Source organism: Xiphophorus maculatus, chromosome 23 (assembly GCF_002775205.1).
Source record: "Xiphophorus maculatus strain JP 163 A chromosome 23, X_maculatus-5.0-male, whole genome shotgun sequence".
NCBI classification, from domain to species: domain Eukaryota; kingdom Metazoa; phylum Chordata; class Actinopteri; order Cyprinodontiformes; family Poeciliidae; genus Xiphophorus; species Xiphophorus maculatus.
The window spans coordinates 24,630,414-24,646,307 of NC_036465.1; the positions used below are offsets into that span (position 1 = coordinate 24,630,414).

The following is a 15,894-nucleotide window of genomic DNA, read 5'->3' on the forward strand; positions in this document are numbered from 1 at the left end:
AATTTAGCTTTTTTAGTGAAAAGAGCCTAAAGTAACTTTAGCAGCTTTAGTGAGAAGCCGCTAAAGTTGGCTTCACATGTTAATTAACTTAGCTTCTTTAGTGAAGAGAGTCTAAAGTTAGCTTCACTTGTTAGCTAACTAGTTTCTTTAGGAGAAGATGCTAAAGTTGGATTCACATGTTAGCTAAATTTAGCCTCATTATTGAGAAGAGGCTAAAGTAAGCGTCACATGCTGGGATGGGGGCTGTGAGACCTTTTGACATTGAGGCCAGTTTATTGTAACATGATCTATGTTCTTCATGACGTGATGTGAGAGGAACACATTTCACTTTCTAGCGTTCCCTTCTGATTTTTTGTTTTTAAAAGAGACATTATATTTTATGTGGTTTTACCAATGTTACACAGCTGTTTCTGTTGAAACCCATCCTTAATTAGAACATTTGGTACTGCTTATCTGAAAAAACCCCCCACACAAAATCAACCACAATCACACCAGCCAAGAAAATCCTTTACCTCCCTGTCTCCGCTGCCACAGAAAGTGTTGCTCCCACGGGTGTGCTACCAATGCAACGACTAAATCTTAATGGGTTTTTTTTTGTGATTTACCCACACATGAGCTTTCACATACAGTCATACACACATAGTTCCAAAGGTCATGGTGCTGGACGGACCTGTGGAGAGTTTATGAGGTCCAGTAGTCCTGCACTGGTTCCTCTAAGGAGCAATAAAGGAGCTATAAAGAGTTGGACACCATGTTCCCTCTGTACTGGATGTTCGCTCGAATTATAAACAGGTGGTGCTAAAATTTAACAAAGGGACACGGAACATTCCCGCTTGTTCTCAACGAGACCCTTTCCATGACTAACATCAGTTTTCCATGCAGTGTAAGTGGTGATTTAATGGTCTGTAAAGCCTTTTTAATTTTGCACATTGCAATGTTTGGGAAATTTGGGGGTTAAATTGTCATTTAATCACCAACATTTCATTCATATGAGTCAGTCTCTGAGTTGGTCCAACTAATGAGTACGCGGCAACGTAGCCATATGTGAACAGCCATTTTATGGTTAAGCAATATGACATCCAACTTTGCCAGTGTTAGCATCATGCCTACTAATGTTAGCATAGCAGCCATAGCAACGCCCTCAACCTCTCAGTAGACATGAAACAAGAATAAAAGGGCAAATGAGGATAATCATTAGGAGAAAAATTTAGCTCAATATGTTTAGAGGAAAAATAATTTTAGCAATAAAATCTGGTAAGGAGATTTTACAGGTTAACTAAAACAAAATAAACTTTTTCACCTTTACAACCATAAATCTTACGTGACAGATGATACATCGACCAAGTAGTGTATAACAGTGAAGTGGAAGAAACTGGATAAATGGCTTTTGTTTATTTCTTACAAATAACAATCTGGACAAATGTGATGTACGTGTGTTTTCCGACCCATTGAAGCAATATTTATTGATTTATCTTTTGCTACAATTTTCAGCTGAGTCGCTGGCCCATTCCAGAGCAGAAATATGCCGCGATATATAAACAATAATAGCTCTGGCTGTATGTTTACATTTGCTGAGCTGCTGAAAGATGAACTTCGACCCCAGCCTAAAAACAGCTGCAGCCTCCGAAATGGGTTTCTTCCAGGATGGATTTGTGTTTTGCTCCATCCCTCTTCCCATCAACTCTGACCTGGTAAAGAAAAGCGTCCTCACACCACGGTGCTGGTGCTGCCATGTTTCAGAGTAGACGAGATGCGTCCTGTATAAATGAGGCTGACTGGTTCAGGTCACACGTTTGTTCAGAGTAATTTTTAGCCTATAGACTAACAGCTGCTGGAGGAGGAACAGCTCCTGCTCATTTTGATCATTTTAGATATTTAAAATTATTTAATATACTCAGTCTTTACTGAGTATATTAGTAAAGACTGATATACTCAGTCTTTACTCACTTTAAAGTGAGTAAAGTGAGTGCACTTTAAACCGTCATAATCAAATTTACAGACTATGGAATTTTTTTATTACTTTATTTTCTGACCTACAAGCTGAACCAGAGCAGGGAGTGCGTCCTTCGAAATCCACTATAATTGTTGGTTTATCACATTAAATCCTAATAACATACATTGAAAAATTATGTCTTAACGTTACAATACTCCAAAAAGTACAAACACTCAATATATGTAGGATTCATGGGAAATATATTCGTATTTAATTACCCAAATAAAATGCAAAACTATTTAATTGAAGCGCTAACTTTGTCTCTTTTCCAATCATCTGGTCGAGATTAAAGCCATGAAGGGAGAAAAGAAAATTATCAAAATAAGTTTAAGGTTTTGCCAGGGTCTTTTTCTGGCCTCTGAATGCTCAGAAAATTTTAAAGATATCTTTTAAAAAAAAAAAAAAAAAGAGACTAATCTAGTGCAATTTTGAGCACAGATTATTGTGTGTCAAAAAAATCTGTTAAATTCATAGAAATACATTCATGTTTTGCAGTGCACTTAAAACAGGACACAATCCAACACGAGTTCACAAAAAAATAAAGATTTATTCTGAGTTCCTTAACCACCCATCTAACAGTGTGAAGCAGCACAAGTCCTCCTTGTAGTCGTCATCAGCCCGACTGAGAGGAAGATTTAAATGAACAAAAATGGGCTGGATCACAATAAATAAACGGCACCTTGCATAATTGATGGTTGGAAAACTCCTGCACAATTAAACAGAAACTGTTTCCAATGTAATTGTGGGTGGGTTTCTTTTTCCAGGTTTCTCTGTGTTTGTGTACCGAAATTCATCATAACGCAGCGCCGGTGCCAACTTATTCGGACGTGTTCTGTGGAAACGTGGGCAGAGAAAAGAAAAAACAACACAAAAAAAAAAAGAAAACTATGAGAATGGAAACGTCTGACGGTGAATCTGTCGAGGTGCGCCGCTTCTGCTCCGCGGCTGAGGCCGGCCCGTCTCAGCTGCGTGTGCTGTACAGGTCTTCGTCTTCGGGGCTGGACTGGCCGAAGTCCATGAGAGCCGGGTCTGGCTGGAAACCGGAGCCCTCTGCAGGGGGGAGAGAGGCAGAGAGAGAGAGAGACATGGGAAACGACGGGAAATCTCAGTCACAGGCGCACAGAAAAACGCCACGGAGCGAAATTAGTGAACATTCTGAGAAGAGCTAAACATAGAAGAGCCAAGCCGCAGCATCCTGCAGGCTTATCTCTCATCGTATGAGCTTGAGAAAATACAGCCGGGTGTTGATCGCTGCGTCAGTAACTAGGATGCATAAGTAGAAGCAAGTGGAAAAACTGGTTTTGGTAACAGAATGAGATTTTCTTCTGAATTGTGTGGCCTCACAGGCAGAACGATGCCTACGCAGAATAATGGATACGTCAGCAAACATAAAGGTTTTCAATTAAGTGCATTTATGGGGTTAAATCACTTAGTGAGGAGTCTGAAGGGGAGTTTTTGCCCCCTTATTGTTTATTATCGTCAAAGCAAACGAAAGCATGTGTCAGAGAAAAGAGCGCCTCGCTTTCTGTAGTGAAAACGGCTCAGCTCATTCTTAGAAAGGAAACGGCAGCACCTCGCAAAGGTGACCTTTGAACGTCTACACAGTTTCCCGTCGTGCAATAACGAAGCATCTCGTCTCAGGCCGACACAAACGGGCGCGGGGTCGTCGAGCGGACAGACTGTTGTCAGAAACTTTACGGTGACAAAGCTGAAAGGTGTGGCATGCATCTGGATTCGACCAGATGTCACGGCCTTCAGGCTAGAAAACAGGAAGCAGTAAAAATAAGAGAAGCAGCAGGTGGAAACAAGGCGACTCTGGAGGAGATGCAGAAACCCACAGCTCAGGTGGGAAAATCTGTCTTCGGGGTCACTATTTAAGAAAAACAAGAAAACGAAAACCAGTAGACATTAGAGATCCTTATTCCGATTGTGCAGTCTTCTGAAAACGGTTCGAATTAGAAAACCTTCATGCAAAAACAATGGTTGCTTTGTTTTTATCATGTAACTTCGTTTTCTGTTCTGTTCTTGATTAAATGAACCTGAACTGAACTGAACATGATATTTAGATTTTTTTTATTCTACACAATCTGATCAAAATTGGCGCAAAGATGCACAGAGACAAATCTTATGCTCAGATTGAAGTCTTTGTGCTTAAATCAGGGGTCCCCAAAGTGGGTCGTGGAGGGCCGACATCCTGCATGTTTCAGTTCTCTCCCTGGTGGCACCAACAACCTTTTCAGCATGTCAATGTTCTTCTTAGGCCTCTAATGAACCAACATTGGATCCAGGCGCGTTAAACCAGGGAGAGAACTAAAACATGCAGGATGCCGGCCCTCCAGGACCGAGTTTGGTAAAACTGGGTTAGGATGTCCCAGTCAAAGTCCAGATGAAAAATTGTGAAAAGCCTTGAAAAAGTTATGTTCAGAAATGTTCTCGATCCGTTCAGACCGATATATTCAGCCCAATATATAAAAATCTTAGAGATTTTTGTATATATTTTTTCTTTATTAAAAGTTAGTGTGCTTTTCTTCCACTGCACAATCACTTTGTGTTTTACTACGACAAAAAATCCTCCTAAAAACACTAAATATTGTCGCTGTAATGAAAAAAACTATTTGAAAGTTTTAAAAACCCCAATTTTTAATTTTTTTTTTCCAGCCCGTTTGACGTCATTTCTGCCACAGATCCCAATCAGTGGAGTTAAATCTACCTTCTCTGCTTCCCTCTGCAGGCTGCTGAGGCGGCGGCGCCGTGGCGGGGGTTGAGGTTGGCGTCTCCTCCGCAGCAGGAAGCGACTGCTGCTCCTCCGCCAGCTCAAACTCAGCAGCTGATTCGACGGCGGATGCTGCACAGGAAGGCGAGAATCGAACAAAATGAACAGTTCTTTCTGTCATGCACAGACGCAAGAATCTAAAAGTAGAAAATTTTGGTTGTGTGAAATGAACAAGTCGTCTTCAGAGGCGAGGTTTCTCCTGACCTGATGGCAGGTTTCCTTCAGCCGGCTCGTCCTGGACGGCATCCGCTGGCGTCGCGTCAAGGGAAACATCGTCCGAGGTTTGGTTTCCGTCCGCGGCCGCGTCTTCGGCGGGACGAGACGGCTCTGTTTGCACTGGCTCCGAATGTGCTGACCAACCTGGGCGAGAGAGAGAGAGAAAAACATCACAGTTGCCAGGAGGGCGTAACAAACCGACGGAGACAGACACAGCAGGAGATGGAGGAATAAAAGCCGTGCCTATCTCTGCTGGAGACATTCCTGTAAGCGCCACCGGCGGCTCTTCGGTGACGACCGGCTCGTCACAAACGGGAACGGACTCGGCCGATTCCACCTCTGTCTCCAAAACGGCGGCGCTTTTAGCCAAGAGGTCGGGTGTGGGAAGGTCGGCCGAGGCCTCCTCCTCACGCAGAGTCGACTCTGGATCGGCTTCTGAAAGAGGCTGGGGGCGAGAGCAGGAGAATATGAAGAGTTCACACTGCAAAACAATAGCACTACAGATTTATGTTTATGCTTTATCTGGGACATGTTGGGATTAAAAGCCAATCAGGAGACTCCAGAAAATAATAATAATTTGATCAGGCTGGATCTTTTGGCCAACAGAGTCAGCTTTTGATGAAATCTCCACCGGCCCTACAGTGAAGATCCAATTTAGATTCTTCAATGTTCAATTTCCACTGAAAGCAACGTGAAAAAGTTTTAGATGTGGGCAGGAAGAATCCTCTAGTGGTCTGTATTACAGCACCTCTGACTGAACCTCTGACTGAAAACATTCTGTGGTTGAATGAGAATCTCATGAAGAGGATGAACAGGGATGTTCATAATGTGTTTCATTATAATGACTTGAAGTTCACAGAACTACAGCATAATATAGACTATATATGTAATAATACATATAGAAAAAGTGTAACTTTGAATTCATATATGTTTAATTGTTTTGAAACTTCTTTTTTTTATTTCCTTTATTTAACCAGGTAAACTCCATTGAGATCTAGATGTCATTTTCAAGACAACCTGGGCAGACGTCTGCAATGCACACCAACCTGGTTACAAAATAAAACTAATTAATACATATGTATAAAACAATAGAAAACAATTTAAAAGCAGTGACACGGTTTAATAGAGTCTCATTGCCTGATTTTAAGAACCACTTGAAATGAAGCCAAAATATCCAGCTTGATCAAAAATGCGGCAGCTTTATGGTTTATACAAGAAGACAGCCACAAAAAAAAAAAGAAGCGCTTTACTTATTAAACATTAGACAATAAACAGTAAGTCATCATTTTAAAACACATTTTAGAGCAGAAAATAACTTTGCGGTATAAGCACAAAGACCAGGTTCCCCAAAACTACCAATAATCTATGAAAAGGTCAAAGTACAAGTCCAGGAAATGGAATCTGGGCCGCATCACGGCGATGACACACTGGGGATTTTTGTTCAACACATGAAGGAGGGAACCCGGCCAGTGGGAAGCAAGTCGTCCCTTTAAAGGTTGAACCAGAGTTTCTGGTTTAAGTCACACTAAATCTACGACTCATTTAAATCCACTCCCCGTTTTAACCCTCGCCTCGATCGACCCGCGTCGTTTCCGACCGTTTCTAACCTGCGGTTGTGACGCGGCGGCCTCTTTGGCGACAGGTTCCCTGGCGGCGAGCAGAGACGACGCGGCGGCGCCGCTCCACTGCCCCGCGGCGTACACCTTCTGTCCCGTCACCTTCAGGGAGCGTGGGAAAGCAGAGGCATTACATCTGAAAATGACTCCCAAATCCCGACAGTCACAGAAATATATATATTTATAGAAAAAAAAAATAGACAAAAACAAATGCTACCTTGAGCACAGACACGGCTTGGGCTGGGTAGCACACCGACGCCCCGGCGCTCATCAGACCCAACGGAACCGCTAACCTCTTGAAACGGGAGCCTGGAAAGGTTTTTTATTTTTAGCGTGACAAACAAGACTTTGAATGAATGTCTCTCTCTTTTACTAGACATTATTTGATCTAGGCAGTGTTGTGAGACTTATTGGACTTGTACAATTTAACCTTACTGTTAAATGTTGTTTAACTGGTTGCAGGTTTTTCAGTTTCAGTGATCGGTATCGGCAGCAAAAAACCTGATCGAATATTTGTATACCAACAAATGTTTTACCAAGGGGGCTGAATACTTTTGCTCAGCACTTCTCAGTTTTTTTTATTAGCAAAAAATTGTTTTAATCGTGTGTGTAATTACCTTTATACTTCAAAATTGTATACCACTTTTTGTTCCGATGAAATGTATTTATGTTTGTGGTTGTAAAGTGACCATATGAAGAAAAAGGTGTGAAAGCGTTTGTGAGTCACTGTAAATGCATGGATGGACATTTAAGCTGATTAATTTGGAACCGTTTTAGTAACTTCAGTTTTTCAAAAGCATTTCAGTAAATTTCACTATCACTCTTTTTCTGTTGATTTGTGTGTGTGTGTGTGTGCGTGTGTGTGTGTGTGTGTGTGTGTGTGTGTGTGTGTGTGTGTGTGTGTGTGTGTGTGTGTGTGTGTGTGTGTCTGCGAGCAACACTGGTGTGGTGAGAGACCTTTGCTGTCAAAGAGAGGGTTTTGGGAGGCACAGGGAAAGTGCTTGCATCGTTAAGTTTCTTTGTGGCACTCTTGAAATTAACCGTTGGAAAACATGAGCTGCGGATGCGTTGGATATTTCACTTCAGTGTTACATGACGAAAGAAATCCACTCAAGACCGACAGAAAAAAAAAACAAGATCAGGACCCACGGTAGTTAGTGCTGGATGCAGCCGGTGCTACACATTGTTCAGAGTCTTGGACACTAGGGGGCACCATTGAGTCCTTGGCCTGAAGTTACAGATGAAGCGATTGGTACAGACCATTCCAGTGTGGTAGTCCGTCACCAGCCAGCATCAGCCACTTCCTCACAGGGATTCCTAGGTAACTGCACTAATGTCTCTAGAGACAGAAACCTAAAAACGTTTTTTGAAGTGTCTCGTAAAAGTAATAACACCCCATGAACCTTCCTATGCTGTGTTTGCGCACATATTTGACATTACAGTCAATAACAATATACATTTAAAGCATTTCACCAGGATTTTTGTGGAATAGTTCAACTCAAATGTATAGTCTAAAGTTAAAGGTGACCTATTGTGAGTTATGATAGGTCTGTGGGCTACACAAAACATTTAGATAATGAGATTTTAGTCTGCTCTGTTCTCTGGATTTTGAGCTGTTCTATGGCGTCCTGCCACCTTAAATCCAAATAAGCCCAACTCAGCATTTACACTTGCACTTAAAAATGGTCGCAAACAGATGCTTAATTATACAACCGCACATCTTTGAAAGGCAGAAGTAGAGCCTCCTGCACAGACAACACTAATGCGGCAAGTTGTTTTTGAACGTCAAGTCGACAACAAAACTCTTGTGTTTTCCAGCAGCCATTGTACAGCGCATACAGCGGTGAAACCAGCTGACTGGGGCTGCCGCCACATGTGGCCTTAACTATCGGGAAGTTATTTTCTAGAAATTGAAAAAGGATTATTGCCCGCCCCCAAAAACGGCTGGGTGTTTTTCTTTTTACAGTGCTTGGGTTGTTTCTTTTCTTTCTTTTTTTTTGAAGCAGCAGAAACCCGAATGGAAGTACCAAAATTTGCATTATGCAAAACGGGAATTTCGCAAAATAGATCCCCTTCAAGCAAAAACTTTGCCTTCTATGAAAATATATTACAAATAAAATTTTGCTCTGACAGGCCTAAAAAAAATAATCCAATCTGTTTAGAGGTTTATTAGGGAAAATGAATGAACAAAATGCCTGATAAAGACTAAGAAACTCAGCAGAGAGGAGAAGTTAAAAGCCGGGTTAGTTTTTATCTCGCGTAGCAGAACTGCAAACAAGAGGCGATCGGATCGGTTCCGCTTTCTGCCGGTTTCGACGAAAACGTCTCACACACACTTTGTTCGACAAAGCAGGGATCATTTCAAAGACGTTGTTTTTAACAAGCCTTCCTCCTCACATCCTGTCTGAAACCAGCCCGCCTGCTGGAGACCTTTTCAAGGATGGAAACTTAGTTCTTGCTTAAACGACTCGTATTGAAGCAACGTTCTTCAGGGAGAAATGATGGGGAAAGAAAAAATGTAAAAATCCCAAACGTTTCGGTGAAAACTAAAGCAGAGACACAACAGGTGATCAGAAGAGGATCAATGACGAACGAGGAAGAGTCGCCTTCTCTGAATCTGCTTCAAATCAAGGTGTGAAATCAGGCTGGGCAGCCAAAACGCCGGCTGAACAACTGGAACACGATAAAGGGCACTAAAGGACAAAAAACAGCCATAAAATAAAGGTTCCGGTCTAAAAGTTCACTTTGCAGACAGAAATCTGAAAGGTGCGGTGTGCATTTCTATTCGTGGTCTGAAATCGTTCCCAGTTCTTTACGTCTCTTGAGAAATATTTTCCCAAAGTCTTGCCACAGATTCCCACTTACTCAGATTTAGTTACGGTCTTTGACTAGGCCGAGTAGGCTTCAATCTGAGCCACGTGTGTCAAAACTCGAGGCCCGGAGGCCAAAATCCGGTCCACTGTAAGTTTTTACGAGGCCCTCTAGATGCTTTGCTCTCTTTAGAAAATCAGAAGTGATGAGCGGGAGGACGTAGCGTTTTTCCTGGAAAACACGTTTTAAGTGAAACTCCAAGGTGGCTGAGAGGAATCGGCTCTGGCGCCGTTTCTGATCTCACATCCGCTTTGGTGGGAGAACAAAAAAAATCTACATACATATATGAGTAAAAGCCTGTTTTTTTGTCCTGTCAAGTATACTTTAATACTTCTGTCTTCAACAGTTCAAGATGGAAAACGAATGGCGGCTTTGGAAAAAGAAGCTGCTCAAGTCATCGCAGGAACTCGGACCAGAAAACCCGCCGACCACTGATGATGTAACCGTTTTCTACTGTTTTAAAAACACTCGTGGTGCGGTAACGGGAAACCACGTCACCTTTTCTCGCCAAGAACATGCCCAGCAGGCCAGCCATGGTGACGGTTCCGAACCTGGGCAGAAAACCTGGAGGAGGGTCTATCAAGTAGTAATAAACATCTAGAAAACATAAACAGAGACAGTTTAAAAAAGATGCATTACTCAAACTCCTTACTCATAAACTCAACTAGCAGCAAAAAAAAGAAAAAAAAAAAGAAATCTAGTTTTGTTGATTGAATGCAGCTGTCTTAGAACACAAACATAAACAAACAGAACTAAATATAACTAATATTTCAGCTGGTTTCCGCAAATTCAGCATAAAGCGCAGCTTTAAACATCTGCTGTGGTTAACCCCTTCATGACCAGCATCTTTAGTACTTAAAGCAGCTCCACTCTGTTATGACTCGCTTTAGGAATGTCAGGCCTCTAGTCATGAGCGAATGGCTGCAGGTGACTGTGACGGCCACGGACTGAAGAAAAACCTAAAAAAGCTAGCTTGCCAGCTAGGAAGGATTTATCAGCAGCTAGTTAGCGGTAGCCGCAAGCACCTCGAATGACAGAGAACACAATGGAGATGTGTGGATGCGACTCAAACTTTTGCCTGACAGAAAAGAAGAAAAAAAACTACATCTATGGGATGAAATAATCCTCCCAAGACCTGTGACTAATGTCTTTCAGCCCAACTAAAAAAAGAAAAGAAAAAGAATTTAAGACATTTTATGGCCTTGATTTAAAAAAAAAAAAAAAAAAAAAAATTTTAATGAATTTAAGACTTTTTAAGGAACTGATCCTTCAACTTTGACCTCACAAACCCTCCGACTGCATCTCTGTGAAGATTCGGGGTTTTTCCTTCCTTGTTGTCGTTTCCTGCATGGCTGTCATCTCTTCTCTAAACGTTTTGGACATTTCTCTTGCCTTAGCCACATTTTAACCAGGTAATAAAGCACCAGTCCATGTTTTGATGCAACCGTTGAAACTCTTTACTATACACACTTATAAAGGAGAATGTGCTATAATGAGGAATAAATGAGTAAACTGTTTGGTTTCAACAATTTTGGATTTTGCCAACAAACCTAATTTGCAGTGAGACTCAAAAATCCTGCTTTGTTCACCAAACTGGAACAACTACCAACACATAACTACATGAGATGATTTGTTACAAATGACTCCAGAAAGTGTGTAATTTAAGTGTTTTGTGCCTTCTGTTAACTTACCCTCTCCTGCATGGTAAAGATTAACACCGCCCCGTTTTACAGAGACGCAGGCACCCTGTACGGAGAAATAAAACTCTATAAAAAGGTTATCAAGAACACGGAATTGAAACAGACAGATATCAATCTGTGTCGGTTTTTTTTTTTTTTGTCTTTTTGTTCAGCTCTTTCACAGAATCAAACTGTCAAATCTCCCTGCTGTTAACACAACAACAGCCGTGAACAGCAAAAAAAAAAAAGAGCACTATTTCCTGTCGAACTCCCGGTGCGCTCTGCAAACGTCATACCCGCACTTAGCACTTGCAGCTTCGTGGGATGGAGCGCTAACCGCGAGCAAGAGGAACAGAAATAAAAATAAAAAAAATAAAATCAAGAGAAGGTGCCAAGGCTGCAAGGTGCAAGATACGAAGCCTTCAGTGTGCATAAGACTAATATGAAACTATCATTTAACACCTGCTATGAACATGAAGGAGTCTTTATGAATGTTTAAGACTGTTGTCATGAAGTGTCAATGTGTAAATAGTGACACCTTTAATGCAAAGTTGCTATAAAAGTTGCATTAAAAAGTCCATTAAAAGTGCCAACTTTGTGTTATTTGGTAAATAATGACTCTTTAATGCAAAGTTGGCACTTTTAATGGACTTTTAAAGCAACTTTTCATTCAAAAGTGTCATTATTGTTGGCCATTTTCATCTTTATAATGGAAGAATCCAGCTGTTAAGGAAGAAGAATTGGATTATTTTTTCCAGAAGAAGTTCAGCTCTAAATTTAGGGTCAAACAGTTGAACTCTAACTTTTCGAGAGTTCTGCAGGTCCACCAAAAAATTCTTGAGGTGGAGAAAATCTTCCCTCTTTCTCCACATCAACACTGTTTGCCTGGATGTTTCCTGCTATGTTCTACGTTATATAGCAAGAAACAGCAAAAGTACCTTCACAGCTCGGACCGCGGGCAAAACGCTCTCCCTGGTCGCCGTTAGCCCTCTCTCGACAAGTCCTGGACTTTCTGGAACGACCGTAGGCGGGCCAGCGCCGAGCAGCGGGGCGTAGACGTTCAGCTGGAGAGACATGGCGAGTTGAGACAAAGCACAGCGAGCGACACCGCCTCAAGGTGATGCTGCGGGTCAGCCAGCCGTACCCTGTCTCGAGAAACCAGCCCGTCCGCGGGAGCTTCCCTCACCGTGTACACGCGGATGGAGGCGATTCCCAGCACCGTGGGGACGGCCACCAACGCCACCTGGAGAGGGGGGGAAAATGATTAAACATTTTCTTCTTTTTTTTTTGGAAATGCAGCACTTTGCAGCTTAATGCGGCAGCAGCTGTTGTTATCACTGAAAGACGAGCGACTGCTGTGATGTCTGAGTGGAAAAGGAAGACGGTTAGGGGGTGGCAGAGACCGGGGGGCTGCTGAGACAGAGGGGCACAAACATTTCATCCAATCAGAAGCAAGCTGCACTCTGTACATGCTCAGCTGGAGTCAATCTAACTCCTACATGAACAAATTGCACAATTAGACGTTATTTCTTTAGTCTAATTTTGTTTCACAACAGCACATTTTACAATACTGAAAGGTTCAGTTGAACGTTCATAATGAAGGGCTGTGAAACAACGGCACCAGGTCGCGCTGAAGCATCTCCCAGAACCGTCACACGTTGTCGTCGTATTTTTGTACACAAAACCTGATAAGCGTTCTTTGAGATTCTGAATGAATTGTTAAAAAAAAAAAGACAAAACGCCACACTTTGAACTTCAAGATTTTACCATGGAAACGCCTCTCTTTGTGTAAAAAAAATTTAAATTGCTTGTGCAAAGAAGAGAACATCAAAACAAACTGCAAACTTTGATCAGCTTCACATCCCTTGTTCTGCAGGCCAGTTTCCCCCTTGTGGGTGTTTTCTAGGTCAGCCGCGGTTTGCAGGCTGCTCTTCTTCGTGTTTTGTTTCTGCTGTCTAACGCTTGCGACACAATAAGAAGAAGAAGAAAAAAAATTCGAAAGTCAGATTCTCATGCCAATGGGAAAAAATGATTCACAGGTGTTGCAGGGTGTAGAAGGTGAGGTTTCATGGTGGATGATGATCTCAGGGAAGCGTGACAGTGTTTTAGAAACCACAGAATATTACCAGCTCTCTTCTTTATCTGCCTTCTCTTCGGAAAATTGTAATTAATATTTTGTCTTTGAAGTGTAAAGTCATATATTCGAAAGAGTATTTTTGGGAACACATCAGCATTTAGAATATGGGCCTCTGAATCAACAATAAGCCTGTGTCGAGGCATACAACGGTTTTAAAGAGTTACATTTTCAAAACTGTCCCAATCGCCTGTCATCCTGTTTCCAGCCATTCAAAATCTTTTCGATGAGACGTCAAAGAAAATGTCAGACTATTTGGAAACCTAGATGAAAACATCGCTGCCTAAGCCTGTCTCAAAACAAAATGCATTAATTAATCGCATTACATATTAAAACAAGCACAATAATTCCCATTTGCGTGATTGTTTTTTCTTGTGTCTCGGGTGTGACGAAAGGTTTCAGTCTGGTGCTTTGGTTCCAACTAAGCATCTTTATTAAAGTGCAGTTTTGTTTACAGAGACTTCAAAGTCCACTATATTTGCTGTTTGGGTTGTTTTATTTTATTTCTTGTACTTAAAATGTGCTAAATGTTCATTTGAAATGAAAGTTTATTGATCTTTGACCGAATGTAGTTGCATTACTATGCCATTTCTTGAGAAGAATCTCAAAACAACAATATTATTGTTTTATCTCAAAACCTTCGTCCAGCAAAATGTGACATTCTGACAGGCCTTCCTAATACAACAACTCTGTTTTAAATCTACTAAACCTTTGTTGAATACGATAGCTAAATTTAGAGTTGCGTAAATACGTAAGAAGAGTCATGTTTGTATCGTGGCGTCGTAGTATGGAGGGGATTTACCTGTGTGAGCACACCTGCATATATGTGTATGAAACATTAATGTAACAGCAGCTTATAAGAATTTAGTTTTCAAAAATCTTAGTTTTGACTCCCAAACAAGAAATCAAATATGTTTAGTTTAAAAATCAACACAGGCTTTATCTAATTAGATTTAGTTATTTATAACTGTTTAAATATTTTTGAAAAATAATTCAATCCAGCGTTTCTTAAGAATTCTGTTTGCTGAAAACGGAAATGCTCAAAGGTTGTGTTTAAGGTCCCTTAGTATAAGCAAAATCGCAGGTGAAACTACATAGTGTCTTTTACAGACCGTATGCACGCAACCTGTATCTGACTTTGGTTTGTGTATCCTTTCATTAGAATTAAAGCTAACTTAAGAACCGTAAACAGTAAATCATTTCTGTTGGTAAAAGCCCTGACGTCACATAGTGACAGCATTAAAAAAAAATGTAAACAATCGTTTGCTTTTGTTTTTTGTTTCATTTTAGCCAGGCAGACGGCTACTAAAGGTATTCCTAATGTTACCGTAAAAGGGGACATAAAGTCGCAGAAACAAATATGAAGCTCTGGCAGCTGTCACGGGTGTCTGAAAGGGATCTAATGCAGGAATATCATCCGCTTAAACCGACACTTATCCAGCCAAGCTGAGTTAGCATCGGCAGTTACAGTCCAGCACCAACAGCTGGAAGGTGACAGTCACATAAATAGCTCATTTAAAGCTCAACACAGGACTACTATAGCACATGACGCATGCGTTCATTGAAAATACACGGTTAAAACAACGAAAAACGTCCAAATAAATCACGTTAAACTTTCACCTTGGCCGCCATGACAGCGATCCTCCCTCTTCTTCGTCCAATTGAAACCTTCGCTGCTTTGAAACGGTCAGCTCCCGCCATCTACTGGACAGATGTTGCACCTGCAGCTTGGGTGGGAGATCTTGAGGATTTTGTTTTTTTTACCAACCCAGTCTGTTATTTTTAGGCACATTTACTGACGTCGCGGCACCGCAGCACCGTCGAGTGTCACTGTACAGTTAAATTATTTCATTAATTCAATTCAATAGACACATATTACCTATATTATTTACACAGAGTGATATTTCAGGCATTCATTTACGTTAATTTTGATTATTTTTAGATAATAGCGAATGAAACTCCAAACTTCGATTTCTCAGAAAATCTGAATATGGTGTCAAGATAAATATCATTAAGGTTATTGTCCATAAATACACGAGGAAGACTGGTGTCAAAATTCTACTCAAAATGGGTGAACCATGATAGATCCTTATTAATTAAACTGGCAGCCGGCTGTTCGGTATCCAAACATGTTAGTGTTTGGAAGAAAAAAGCTTGGCAAAAAATATAAAATAAAAGAATTATGTATAAACAACGGGGATAAAAGGCATCATTAAAATAATGCTGAAGCAAAGCCCATAATATCCATGGCATAATGCAACAACTGTTAAGCTACCGTTGAATCCCAGACAGCATCTGTCTGCCTGGGCGAAGGAGAAATGGACTGTGCTTCTGCTCATTGGTCACCAGGCTTATATTGTATGAAAAGCTGTTTGGTATTTACAGATCGTTGTGGCAGAGTTTGGAGAAAGAGTGGAGAGGAACAAACAACAAACCTGCTTGAGTCCCAGCATGAACTTTCCAGTCAGTGGTGGTAATTCCCTCTGCTGTCATCCACGAAATCTGGAGCTCTGGATGCCTCTGCTGACAAACTTTACAGACATGCTGATTTCATTTCCCAGCAGAGTTACCTCCCCAGTATGGATTATTATTATTATTTTTTTGTGACATTA

The 15,894-nt window shown here is 41.2% G+C and overlaps 1 protein-coding gene across 1 annotated transcript; it reads right to left on the minus strand.

Moving 5' to 3' along the window:
* Window positions 1–2,520: 2,520 nt before the first annotated feature.
* On the minus strand, window positions 2,521–14,948 carry LOC102224090 (MICOS complex subunit MIC27). The gene is made up of 11 exons (XM_023328199.1): window positions 14,903–14,948; window positions 12,293–12,391; window positions 12,087–12,212; window positions 11,161–11,215; window positions 9,968–10,066; window positions 6,816–6,907; window positions 6,590–6,700; window positions 5,226–5,427; window positions 4,971–5,126; window positions 4,704–4,838; window positions 2,521–3,043 (listed from the first exon to the last, which is right to left on the minus strand). The coding sequence occupies exons 1-11, from the start codon at window positions 14,912–14,914 to the stop codon at window positions 2,955–2,957; spliced, it is 1,176 nt and encodes a 391-aa protein (XP_023183967.1). The 5' UTR covers window positions 14,915–14,948; the 3' UTR covers window positions 2,521–2,954.
* Between the last annotated feature and the right edge of the window lie 946 nt (window positions 14,949–15,894).